At 44.7% G+C, this 12,537-nt stretch overlaps 1 protein-coding gene across 1 annotated transcript in view; it reads left to right on the forward strand.

Moving 5' to 3' along the window:
- Nucleotides 1-12,537, forward strand: part of DMRT1 (doublesex and mab-3 related transcription factor 1) — a 60,922-nt gene that overhangs the window by 23,427 nt on the left and 24,958 nt on the right. The window contains exon 4 of the mRNA XM_009884315.1: nt 7,598-7,818. Coding sequence (XP_009882617.1) covers nt 7,598-7,818 — 221 coding nt within the window. The remainder of the gene's footprint in view (nt 1-7,597; nt 7,819-12,537) is intronic.

Raw genomic sequence — 12,537 nt, forward strand, 5'->3', positions numbered from 1 at the left:
TCATGTAACTTACAAGCTGTTTCTCAGGGGCTGATCTGCAAGAAGGATTGTTATTGCTGGAAGAGTTACGAATCAGGGGGTTTGCATACTGTTATGACAGCATAACATTGCACAAATAATCATAAAAAGTTTTACAGTGAGAGCTAGGCTAGATAATGCTTGATGGCAGTGGGTGCAGTGATGCTGAGGTTGTAAAACACTGTGTGGCACTGAAGATGGGTTTGTTGTGAGGGGAACGAACTCTCAGCTGCTGCATGTGGTTAAACATCGATTCTGCTCATGGAACGTTACCAGCAAGGGAAAATCACTGAAATACAGTGTTAAATGGAGAAGGATGAATGAGTTTCTCTGTCACTCATGGTAAGGAACTACAGGAGATTTTCAAAGCATGATCCACAAGGAGGAATCGGACCTTGCTCACACCTTCAGGGGGTTTTGCTGGCAGACTTATGCAGGCTGATTCTCTCCAAAGGAAACACGTAGCTGTATCTACCTGTATCTACGTATCTAGCTGGATTTTTGTTGGGCTGTACATGACTGGGTTTAATTTTTACATGCACAGGCTTCCTTAACCAGTCTTCCAGTACAAGTGAGTCTGCTTGTGTGACTGGTAGTGCTTATAAGTGTTTTGACCAAGGTTTTTGATTTTTGCTTCTTTATCAAAATGATAGCTGTGCAATGCCCGCTGTGACCAAATCAGGGCAGTTTGCTAAGCTGTGAGCCCACAGGAGGGTTTCTTTGTTGGTATAAGCCGCCGGTGTGCTCGCCGGAAGGTATCCTAGCTTCAGCAGTGTAGACAAGCCTCCTGCCATTTCCAGGCTCCGGTGGTGGAGGCTGGCTTGTCCTGGAACAACTGTAACCATGCAAGGAGAATTGCGTACTTAAAGATAACTTCTGGATGCAGACAAGGCCTTGAGCAGCCCAGCTGTCTGCTGTTTCAGAATTTAGGGAGCAAGGGAGAAAAGCCAGGGAGGAAACGTGTGAGTGTGTGTGGGATGGGATGAGGATTAATGCATCATTGAGCCTTGGCAAATAAACTGAATCACTGAATCTTTAATGTAGATTAATGTCAGATTTCATTAGTCTTTGTTCTTTGCAGAGGCTTGTGTACTTGAGTGGATTCATAGAGGTGCAATTTTTTTTGATATTTCTGTGTAGGTTTTGTTCATTTGTATACAGTTATCCCAGAAGCTGTATCCATCATGATTTGATCAGCATAATGAAGATGATAGTTGTGGTCCAGACACCTTCAGTCATTTATATTCTGCTGCTTTTGCCAGCTCTAAGGCAGATAATCAGGTATGTCTGGTGTTGTGCCTGAAGAAAAAACAAGCTTAGGTCAGAGAGGAAATGTAGCAGATGTGGTGGTCACCATGCATCTCCTTTCACTCCAGTTCTGTGTGAGCATCTGGACCCTCCCTTGAAGCTCTCATAAATGTTCATTACACCAGCAATTTATGTGCATTCAATCCAATTAACAGTTAAATGAGTTTGCCAATGTTAGTACTGCAAGTCAGAGCATGTTGTTATACAGTGGAAGTTGGCGCTTCTGAAACTGGTCTCACTGCAACCGGCTTAGGGACAGCAACTGGAAAATGATGGGTTGACCGCGGTCTTTTCTACCGCAACAAAAGTAAAACCTGGATGGACACGTCTGCGTGTAATCAGTTGTAATTCTCCAAGCTGGCAATGAAACTGCTGGTGTGTGACCCGAAGCATAAGGATAATCGGGACTCCTTGTGAGTTGGCATCCTCCCCCAAAAGTGTTAGAACTCTTCTGGTTCCTGCAGCCCTACCATTAAAAATCTGCAAATGCAGAGTGTGCCCCTACGTCTGGGGACCAGTGGCTGTGTTTCCTTTGTTACTCTAACTCCAGGGATCCTGCTCTAACTCTAGGGATCCAAACTCCTGCAGAAAGGTTAAGGCTGGCCAGGAGATTTTGGATAAATGAAAATTTCAGAATTCCATGTAATTTCTGTTTCATGTTCCGAGGGGGGGTCTGTCTGTCTTTCTTTCTGTCTGTCTTTCTGTCTGTCTGTCTTTCTGTCTGTCTGTCTTTCTGTCTGTCTGTCTTTCTGTCTGTCTGTCTTTCTGTCTGTCTGTCTTTCTGTCTGTCTGTCTTTCTGTCTGTCTGTCTTTCTGTCTGTCTGTCTTTCTGTCTGTCTGTCTTTCTGTCTGTCTGTCTTTCTGTCTGTCTGTCTTTCTGTCTGTCTGTCTGTCTTTCTGTCTGTCGTTCTGTCTTTCTGTCGTTCTGTCTTTCTGTCGTTCTTTCTTTCTGTCTATGTAGCTTGGCAAACTAGTATTCTCACTTCCAAAACCTCAACATTTTTGTTCTTTCCTTTAAACCAGTTCAGAGCAAAAACCTGAAATAAGTATTGGTGAGAGTCAGACTGAGAAATTTTAACTCACTTTCTGATATGGGAATTATGTTTACCATTTGGAAGTGAATATATATTACATTGCTGAGGTAGGAAACTGGTTTTTAAGAATTTCTTTAAAAGTAGCTAACATACATAATTGTCTTTTACTAAATCCAGAAAAGTGTGGCCATGATGGGGCAGCTAACAATTTGAACTCTTAAGAATAACTGCTTGCTAGTAAAAAAGATTGCTCTTTTCAACTTCCACAACCTGTTTCTAGTTTCTGGCACAGTTTTCCTCCAGTAGTTTTTCCTCCAATAAGCCTGGCCTTCTTACAGAAATGTGCAGTCTAACTCTCCAGAAATAGGTATAAAATGTGGAAAATATATGTGTGGCTCTGTGTGTGTTTGTGTGTAAATACATGCACATTGTCCAAGTCACCCAACACAATCCCAATTTTATGTGTAAGCAGTGTATTATATACTGTATTCATAACATACCCTTCACACTACAGATTTATGCTAAAAGTATCCTAATGTTTCTGACAGCTCATGTGTGACATGAATGCAATCCATATTTCTTGGAGGAGCTAATCTAAGCGGTTTATTTTCCGATACTGCTGATAGGGCTATATCTCTAGGTGTCACCGCAGTTGAGATTCTGATGGTAACATATTGTTTATGGGTCACTGCCTTTGTCTAAAAGAATAGGTTGGAACAGAATAGCAAAGGTTAATTAAGTTTGTCTATCAAGGAGGGACAGATATAGATGTCTCTCGTATTTTCAGTGCTAGAATCAAAGTCAAGGCAGGGTATCATAGACTCGTTTTTCCCTCATGCTGGAAAATATGCTTAGCTGGTTTTAGGAATGAAACAAAGCCACCTTGGGCAGCGCGAGTGCAGCAGTAGTTGTGAGGGGTCAGCTCATGGGCAGTAGCATTGCAATATGGGAGAGTTGCTGCAGCCCTGCTTTGCAGCTGGGGAAACTGAGGCAGGGAAGTGTTAAATAACTTGCCCACAGTCACACAGCACACAGGTGAAAGAGTGGAGATTCCTGATGCCTGGATTTCCACTCCAGTGCCCAGTGGATACCTTCTCGCCTCATGCCAAAAAAAACAACCTGTGAATTCTGTTGTTTGCAAACAACGACACATAAATGCGATTTGATGCCCCCTGAAGCTGGCTTTATTTTTAAGATCAAAGCAGAAGGAGGAGGTTATGTTAAAACTTACAACAGAGTTTCTCTGGTGTTTCCATAGTTACTGTTTTTGTTTTAAGGCAGCTATGGGTGAGGCAGATAGAAAGCCTAGGTAAAGTGATTTGGCCGAGATCAGGTGGCGCACCAGAGGCAGAGCCGAAGGACAGTACTTTGATCTCTTCTCTTGCTCTGAATTTTTTGCAGCCCTCGTCACCCAGGATTACCATCCGCAGCCTCCTCTTACATGGGAATAAGCTCCATAGTCAGGATCAGCTGCAAAATGTGAAGGCGCTGCTAAGAGTAATGCTGGCTTGCTCGTAGGGAGCTTGTGGATGGCAGCTTCTGCAAATAAAAGAATTACCTGGGTGATGTTTTGTCTGAATAAATCATCTGGGAAGGGCAGGACCATTTTCTAGTCTCTGAAGCTGTAAGGAGAACTGAGCCACTACTTGTGTCTGCCTTGCCGCTTTTCTGTCTCTGGTTTGGCCACCTCCTCTCCTCGGCTCTTCCTCCATGAAGAAGATGTGTAGAGGTTGTGCAGATGCTTCCAGGAGCTTGGAAGGAGGAGCTGGGCTTTATGTTGCTGTTCCACCAGCTGTTGGGAAGTTCGTAGGGATGGTCTGAACTGATGCAAGAGCATTTTCTTGATGCTTCCCTGGCTTTTGCTGCATACTCTGTCACTGTTGGACACTGCTGTAGGGCTGCACTGACTGCTGTGCTCAGTGACAGACAAATCTGGCTTCCAGCTTGCCTGTTTGTGGACGAGCTGTAGCTGCCTCTTGGTTCCCTGTATTGGCTTCACAAGGGAACAGGGGAAGAATTTCCACTGTGTACATGGTCTTTTAATCAGGCCATATTTACTTGTTCATGAGTTATAAGCATCCCACTGCTGCTTGCAGTACATCCTTTGAAAAGTTACTGGGAGTGTGCTGTGTTGCACAATTTAGGGGAACCTGTAATAGGCTAAATGTGCGTCTCCGATGATCTGTGTCTCCCCCCGAAGTCAGTGAGGCACTTGGTGAATCGATCCCGCAGCTGGGGCAGGGCACGAGCGATGTGTGGCTGGAAGGGGATGCACTGTAAGTGAGCAGCTCAGGTGTTCCAGTCAGGAGCTCAACTTGCTCTCTGCAGAGAGCAAGTATGTGCCCTTACCTTCCACAGCACTCCCTCACCCCAAAACATGCCTTATTCTTACGGCACGTATCCTGCAGTGATACAGACCGGAGTGGCTTGTGGAACCGTCCCAGCCCTATGTCTGTCTTGGCCTTGCTGTAGGGCTGGAAGGGGTGAGGGAAGCAGGAGGAGACACGAGAGGGGCCGGCATCTCCTGTGATGCCTGCATGGCCGCAGCGGTCCCCCAGGACAGGACCCAGGGAAAGATCCCAAACCTGCTACCTGGCTGCAGCATTTGGAAGGCTGGACTGCCCCGGATTAGAAATAACCCAAATAATCCAGGGCTTCCCCAGGCCTGTTTTTGTCACTCTTTCTGGCACCCAAAAATGTGGAAGGAGTCTCCAGAGCTGCAGGAGCAAATGCCCTTTCTCATGGGGTAATGATCGCCTGAGCCCCCTTTTTAATGTAGCGCTAAGGTCCAGAATTTTTATGACTGGTTGTTTTTTTATTGTTACTGTAAAATAGGATTGCTAAGCGCTATAAAAAGGAAACCTTATGGTTCAGATTTACTGCGGTGTGTATTCTAAACAGTTTAATAAAACAAAACCAAAAGCTTTTAGATTTTCTTCAGCGGTTAATACACAGCATATTCTTTGCAGAGCCAAGCCTTTGGCTGTCGGTCGAACTGTGGTTCATAGACGTGGTGTGGGTAATAAGATTATAAAACATGTCTCTTGCTAGCCAGCTACCACACACTAATAATAATAGTAGTAATAATTCATTGCATCCAGAGATTTTAGGTGAGCTGTTTTTTTAAGAAACGGAGGAAAAACACTTAGAAAAGGTTTGAAGGGAAACGGGTCACTGCGTCCACTCTACAGGGAGAGGAAACATGCACGTGGTCGTTTTGGTGCCGGGGAGTTGATCCCCCCATTTTGGTACGGCTGCAATAGTGCTGTCTCCTGCAGGCACCCTTTTCTCCGTTGCATGTGCGTACATGCGCACTTGCCGAAGGGAGAGGTGGAGATGTGAGGACCGCAGATGCTGCCCCACCAAGGGAAGGAAGATGGTGTGTGTGAAACAGCAGGCAGAGAGAAGTTTGCGAACTTTTTTTCCCCCAGTACTTCTAGAGTTGTTGAGCTTTGCGGACGCGCAGGTTCAGCACGGCCTGTGGACTGAGCTTTTTGGCAGTTTGTATTGCCAATCCATAATTTCAGGGCAGAGGCAACCTGGGTTTTGTTGAGGGAGTCTGTGCAAAGCACAGATGTCTGTTTCCCAGAGGAGACAGCCCTTTTTCAGAACAGCAGAGGGGATGTCAGTGTCTCTTTCGAGTTCAGGATTCCTTGGGATGGCATATTTAATTTTTTTAAGAACAATTTACTGTTTATCATGAGTGAAACTTTGGTGCATGTTAGCCTTTTTCTGCATGCAGAGGGTGGTAGAAAAATCACCTTTTAAGTATTGCTTTAATTTATAACAGAAGAACTCATACTTTCACAGGCTAAGAGCATGTTCTGCTGGTCCCTCAGTACATGTGCAAATACGTGCAACTGTGCTGCTGTCAGAAGATGGGCAGAGGTGCGCTTTGCTTCTTGTCAACAGCCACCGCTCTCTCTCGCAGCACGTAGTCTCGCTGCCACCCTGGCTCCACATGGAAAGTGGGATGTTGCCCTCTGTCTCAGAGACCACCAGTAGGATTTTATGCAACTCGGGCCACATTGTTTCCAGCTAGGCATACTAAAATGAATATCCAATTATTAAGGGGGGGACCCTTGGAAAACAAGGAGTGACTGCATTCTGGCTGCTTCGCTGGGAGGTGCCAGTGGTTCCTTCAGCCAGGACTAGAGCCTGGGGGATCTGCTGGTGTGGAGCAGCTGTATGGGACAGCAGGTTCACCCCCTGCCTCCGCTGCTGCCTGCGTGTGAGCATCGCAGCCCAGGAAGGGTCGAGGAGCGGGGCTCCGCGCATGGCTGGCTGGGACCCGAGGGGACCGCAATGCGACGGGCAGAGCTCCTCTAACCGAGGTGAGATGTGGCTGAAAAGGCTGTCAGGCACTTCTGCTTGCGAAGGCAACATCTAATGGCATAACTGAGGATATGTGTTTCTGTTGGCACTGCTACCTTTAATACCTGGTGCAAAACTTCTCTGCCCGGACACCAGGTAATGTTACCTGTCCTGCTGAAAAAAACATTGCTTGGACCACTGTAGCCACCTTACCTTCTAGGGCTTTGGAACAAGTAATAGTAGGTGGTAGTTCTTTGGTAAGACAAAAATTTAAAAAGGTCAGTTTGGATGGTTTGAGGGCACTGGAGTAGGATAAACTTTGATTTCTGAGTGCTGCCAACTTTGCTGCAGGCTGCAGGAGGGCAAAGGGGTTGTCTGGTGGACACAGTGCTGACACAGTGGACCTGCTGGCTGGTGTCCAGCTGTGGCTCCCCTACAGGCTTCCTGTGTAGTCTGTCCACAACTTGGTTTCTCGGGGTAAATCAGGAGAATATTCTTCCCATCTCGCTGGGTTGTAAAAGCATAGTGTTCGTGTGCACGTGTCACTGCTCAGATACCATGGAGCGTGTCCCAAGTGAGTCGGGTCTGTAGGACTGTCCTTCTTAGCCACCCCGTAGGTCCCTGGCAGAGCAGTTACCACGAGTCTGAAATGGGTTAGTCTCTGTGGGGAGTGTAGGGACTGGATGGACACTTTACCCCTGATGCTGGCCAGATGCATGCAGTTGAAGGGGTCTAGAAAGCTTGCTGTGCTGTTCTCTGTGCCGTAAGCGGGGGACTTGCCAGGAAGCTCCTTGCAGTGAAGGGTACATGCTTATGTGCCAGATGTGGCTTCACCTTGGGTAGGATAAACCATCCATTGGGAGGCCAGGCTGGATCCAGGGCTCAGCTTTCACAGGCTGCTGTTGCACTTTTCTCTCCGACAGGTGAAGGGCATGGAGGGCCGCCATGCTGTCAGCTCCCAGTACCGCATGTGCTCCTACTACCCACCTGCTTCCTACCTGGGGCAGGGGGTTGGCGCTCCCACCTGTCTCCCCCAAATCCTGACCTCTGAGGACACCCCCTCCTACTCGGAGTCGAAAGCAAGAGGTAAGTGCACCCACGGGGGTGTCTGGGACCGCCTTGCCTTGGGGCAGGCACCCAGGAGGTATGGGTGGGAAGGAACCCCGGCATTGGAAAGTAGGTGTTTACAAGATGATGGCCGTTTTCTGGAACGCTTGTTGTGGGGTGGCAGTGTAAGGCTGCTGCTGTGCAGTAGTGCAAGCTCATACTTCAGAAGTCTCGTGGTTCAGGAGTGCAGTTAGTCGTACCTTTCTGCTCCGGTGTGTGTCTCTATGTTGTACAAAGGGTCACTCGAGGTGCAGTCTTTGGTGCTCACCACCTGGCTCCCTCACAGCAACAAAAAATTATCTTGGCCCCGACCACAGAATTATCTTTCCTGTCTTCTCAGAAATACTGTCCATGTTTTTTTCCACAAGGCTCCCACTGAGCCTTTGCTGTCCTCTTCTTTCTGAACCATGTGCAGGAACGATTCCTTCATCACAGCCATGTTGTAAAGTCCTTTGCAGACTTGCTTCCTTGTTTGCTTTCAAACTCATCACACCACGTTACTTTATTTAAAACTACTGCAGATACATTTTTCTTTTCATATCCAGTGTTTCTTGGCTCTCCTAAGGATTGCTGTAATCTGCAATAATTACCAGGAATGAGTTGGTGAATTTACCCTGTGGTTTTGACGTTTCTCTCTCACTTCCTTGTTCCCTTGCTCCGGTAGCAGGTGGAGTGCACATACAGGTGTTAACATGGCCCTCCTGGAGTAGACCAGCTCCATTGAGCTGCTTCGCTATCCCTGGAACAGGACAGTAACTGATGCTAGGACAATAAGAAGAGGAACAGAGAAAGAGTAGGGTGATCCTGCTTTGTGTGTCCAAAATCCTCACACTCCTACAGCATTCAAAGGTGTCCTGAGCTGTTGATTACCTCTGAGCCATCGTTTCAGTTACAAGCGGTAGACCTGCACTGCGTGAATTGAGTTAACCCTTCCATAAGCTTTTCACACTTTTTGTCTCTCTGTAGCAATCAGTGAATTTGGCAGTTTAATTTTTTTGTCATCTGTAGGAAGTATTTCTTTTTGTTTACTTTACACCTGCCAAATTTTTGTGTGGTTTTTTTTAGGTTTGTGCAGAGTCATACCACTGGCAACAGCATCCATCCTCATTTGCTTCTCTGATGCCTCTATACTTTGAGATTAATCTTCTTCTCTTTATATCTGATGGAAGTATGCATGTTGCATAGGTTCCGTAATTGTTTTCAGTCATGGCCTTTCTGTGGCTGATGTCCTGGTGTCTGTTGCATTTCTGTTGTGGTGAAGAATATGGTGGTTGTGTCATGACAGGACCTTAAGGACTGAAATGAAGGTTTGGAAGGTGAGATGTGTATGAAGTCATACCTGTGGCTGATGTAAATTAGCATGAGCCTTTGAATTCAGTAACTCCAGAGTGATTCATGCTGAGGAAGTGGCTGCTCTTTCGGAGCGGCTGGTTTCTGTAAGTTTTCCAACTAATTGTGGCATATCAGATAGATGAAGAAACAACACGTGATGTGATGAAACCTTAGACTTTTCCACCTTCTCCAGTAGTTTTAAATGGCTTAGAGAAATCAGTGATCCTTGGTTCATTTTCCTGCTCTTTTCTTCAGTTTTATTTTCTTCCCTCTTCTCTGACCACCACTGAACATTGACGTCTTCCTTTCTGCTCATTGGTTGGAGAAGCAGTTGGCTTTATGCTCAACTGCGGTTGACGCTTTTTCTTGCATCCATCACTACTAACTCACTAAGAAGTCTTACCAGTCGAGTGTTCTTACAAATAGACAAAAGACCTTATACCCTTTGTTCCCAAATGCACTTCAGTAATTTTTCATCACTCCAGAAAAAAGTTGTGCGTAATGTGCCACTGATTTTTAAACTGCATAAATACTGTATTTTCAATAATCCCTGACTGCTTCTCCAGACAGTATTCCACACACAGATATTGTTCCCTAAGTTACACCATCAATCAGAAACCGACAAGCAGTGAGATGTAATTTACTGAGATCAAACAGCATTTTCCAGACTCTGAAGAAGTGTTTTTCCATAGCAGGGAGCTAGTGGGTGAAAGAAGCACCAATATTTTTTGTGAGAAACTTGAACATGTGGGCAGGACCGTACCCATTTAGTGGGCTTCTTAGAAGCATCTTCTTTTTCGTTATGCATGTTCTTGGAGGAGATGACTGCTCTTTTTCCATCTACAGACAAAATGATATTCTCAGGCTGTTAGTGGATGATTTACACTCCTGTGACATTTTTCTTCTGGTGCTTTTCACAGCTCCTCAGAAGGTTTGACGTTTTTTGCCTCTTTATTGTCATCTGTGTGAGTGCCGAGTCAGCCAGTAGGCTGTGAGTGGTGGATCCTGCCTGTCCATTCCCCCAAAGTACTGACTGCCCATGCTGTGTGTGCTGTCTCATACAAAAGACACGTTCTTATGCATTTCTGCATTGTTTATTGGGCTGAACTTTCTGTACAATGCCTGACTGCTTTGCATGAAGCCTGGTGATATGTTTCTGCAGGCTTAGGCATTGCCACTTACTAAAGACAACTCTAGTGCACGTTTTAAATAAAAAAAATAATCATATTTTACTCCTTCCCTTTCTGAAGTTGAAGGGTTAACCATTCTGAGACTTGTTTTCTTTCTAAGAATACATGTTCATAGATTTTAGGTCTAGAAGGGAACACTAAGATCATCTAATCTTACTTGCTATATAATGCAGACTGTAAAACTTCACTTAATAACTCCTGGAGCAAGCCCATAACTAATTTTTTAAAGATCTGTGTGAAGACTTATGTATTGTTAATCCAGAAATTTTACGGGAAGGTTAACAGTGCGTATAGAAGAGCAACAGGTCAAAGTAAAAAAATCATTTTGCAGCCGGATTTTCAAAACATTGGAAACACGTATCTTTAACAAAAATGGTTATTAAATTCCCAAGCACAAATCTGAGATGGTCCTACAACTCCTGCAGTCTGTCACCCACAATTCAGTTGTAACTTCAGCTTTGTAGAAATTTTGCCAGTTCATGTATTATCTCCGTTAGTATTTCAGTCAGACTATTTCATTAATTTTGTTCTGCTAAGTTAACTGCCTGCTTAGACCAGTTATATGGAAAGGGAGGAGAGATGAGCTAGCAGACTGCTGATTTACACTTTCTTTGTTTTCATGAACAAGCTTCTGACATTTGTACATGAGGTCATACCATGTTACAGTGTGTTGCATATAGTAATGGGCTGACATTTTGTGAATAGCAGAATACCATCAGTCAACATCCTTGCAATTTGAAGAGGTTCTAAGTAAAATGGTTTTGCTTCCAACTAAGCACAGCTGCTGCCCTTCCAGCTGAAACTGGAAAGAATGGGGAGAAAAAGAAGATAAACCAGTGACAAATGGCAAAAGAGTGTTTTCAGAGCGCTCTCTCAAATCACCAGGTTGTGAGTTTTATATAATAGTTTCTAGGTAGGAGAGGGATTTTGTACTCTGTACTTTAAAAAGATTTTTCCTGTCCTTTTTCTGCAAGAGCAACGAGAGGAAAAAAACGCATGAATGTGTGAGAGGTTGTTATCAATTCCTGTCCATGCAAAGCATACTTTGAAACATGTCTTTGTTTTGGAAGAAGCCAAACTGAGAGATCCTTATGCAAGAAGTGGAGGAATTAGAATGGGTCACAACAGGGTATTTCATCTGCAAAAGTTGAGTGCCTTATTCCCATTGATTTCTGTGGGACAGTTGCTTTTTTTTTTTTTTTTTAAATGGGGCTTTTTCAGGATTGGATCACTGCCCAGAGTTGGAGAAAAACTTCCACTGATTTTGAATCGGACCCTCCTACACTTAGATTTGTGAAATACCTGCAGAAGACCTTGGTTTGAGAGAGCAGGAAAGCACATGCTTGGATAAGGACTGGGTCCCTCACTCTGGGTCCTGTTCCCACTGAGTAGAAGTTGAGCATTTGCTTATAGGTATGGAAGTGTTTTCCAGGTTTGGGACAGTGGCGGAAGAATTTAACATTCAAATAGAAGGATGCAAAGGAGAAACATCCCTGTATTTTGCAGGCACCTTTGATTGTCTTAAAGTTGGCATGGAATAGAAACCCCTCTTTGTCATTATTATGTGAAATGTTGAGGTAATTATTCTGTGTGTCTGTGCTCGTGATGAAGGAGATGCCTTGCATTTAAAATGTTGCTCTAGCTGCTGAGTGGATTTGAATTTTTATTTTTCCATCCAAATGTCAGGATAGTGGGAAACACAAGTAATGAAGCACTGGAGCAGGGCTGTATTTGTAGCTTGAGCATAAAGCAGGAGCCTGAAACTCCTCCCAAACACGAATAAGAAAAACTGATCATTTTAATAATTTTCTGATCATTTTGATACAGAAAAGGTCAACAGTTTTGTGTAAATCAGCAAACACCATTTTATGAAGGAGAACATTTCTGATAACAGGGTGGGGGTTTTTTGTCAGCAGAACAGCTTTCAACACTTTCAAAACACTTTTTCACAGTCCTTTCTAGAAGTTAAATAACTGGCATCCCCAGTTTTATATTTTATTTGTATTCCAGTTTCTGGAAATCAAGGCAACACAGACTTTTCCAGAGTCTGCATTTAAGACTCATCCTTGCATCTCTCTGCTTGGATGCTCTATGGAGAACAGTGCTGAGCCATTGGAGAAGACTGCCCAAACTGGAGCAGCTCTGCAAAGAGCCCCTTCCAGTGGTTTCACAATCAAGGACATGTTGGAAACAGTCCCTCAGCTTAAGACAAAAAGTTTCATTTTGGAGAAAGC

The sequence above is a fragment of the Charadrius vociferus genome, unplaced genomic scaffold (genome assembly GCF_000708025.1).
Source record: "Charadrius vociferus isolate BGI_N301 unplaced genomic scaffold, ASM70802v2 scaffold183, whole genome shotgun sequence".
NCBI lineage: Eukaryota > Metazoa > Chordata > Aves > Charadriiformes > Charadriidae > Charadrius > Charadrius vociferus.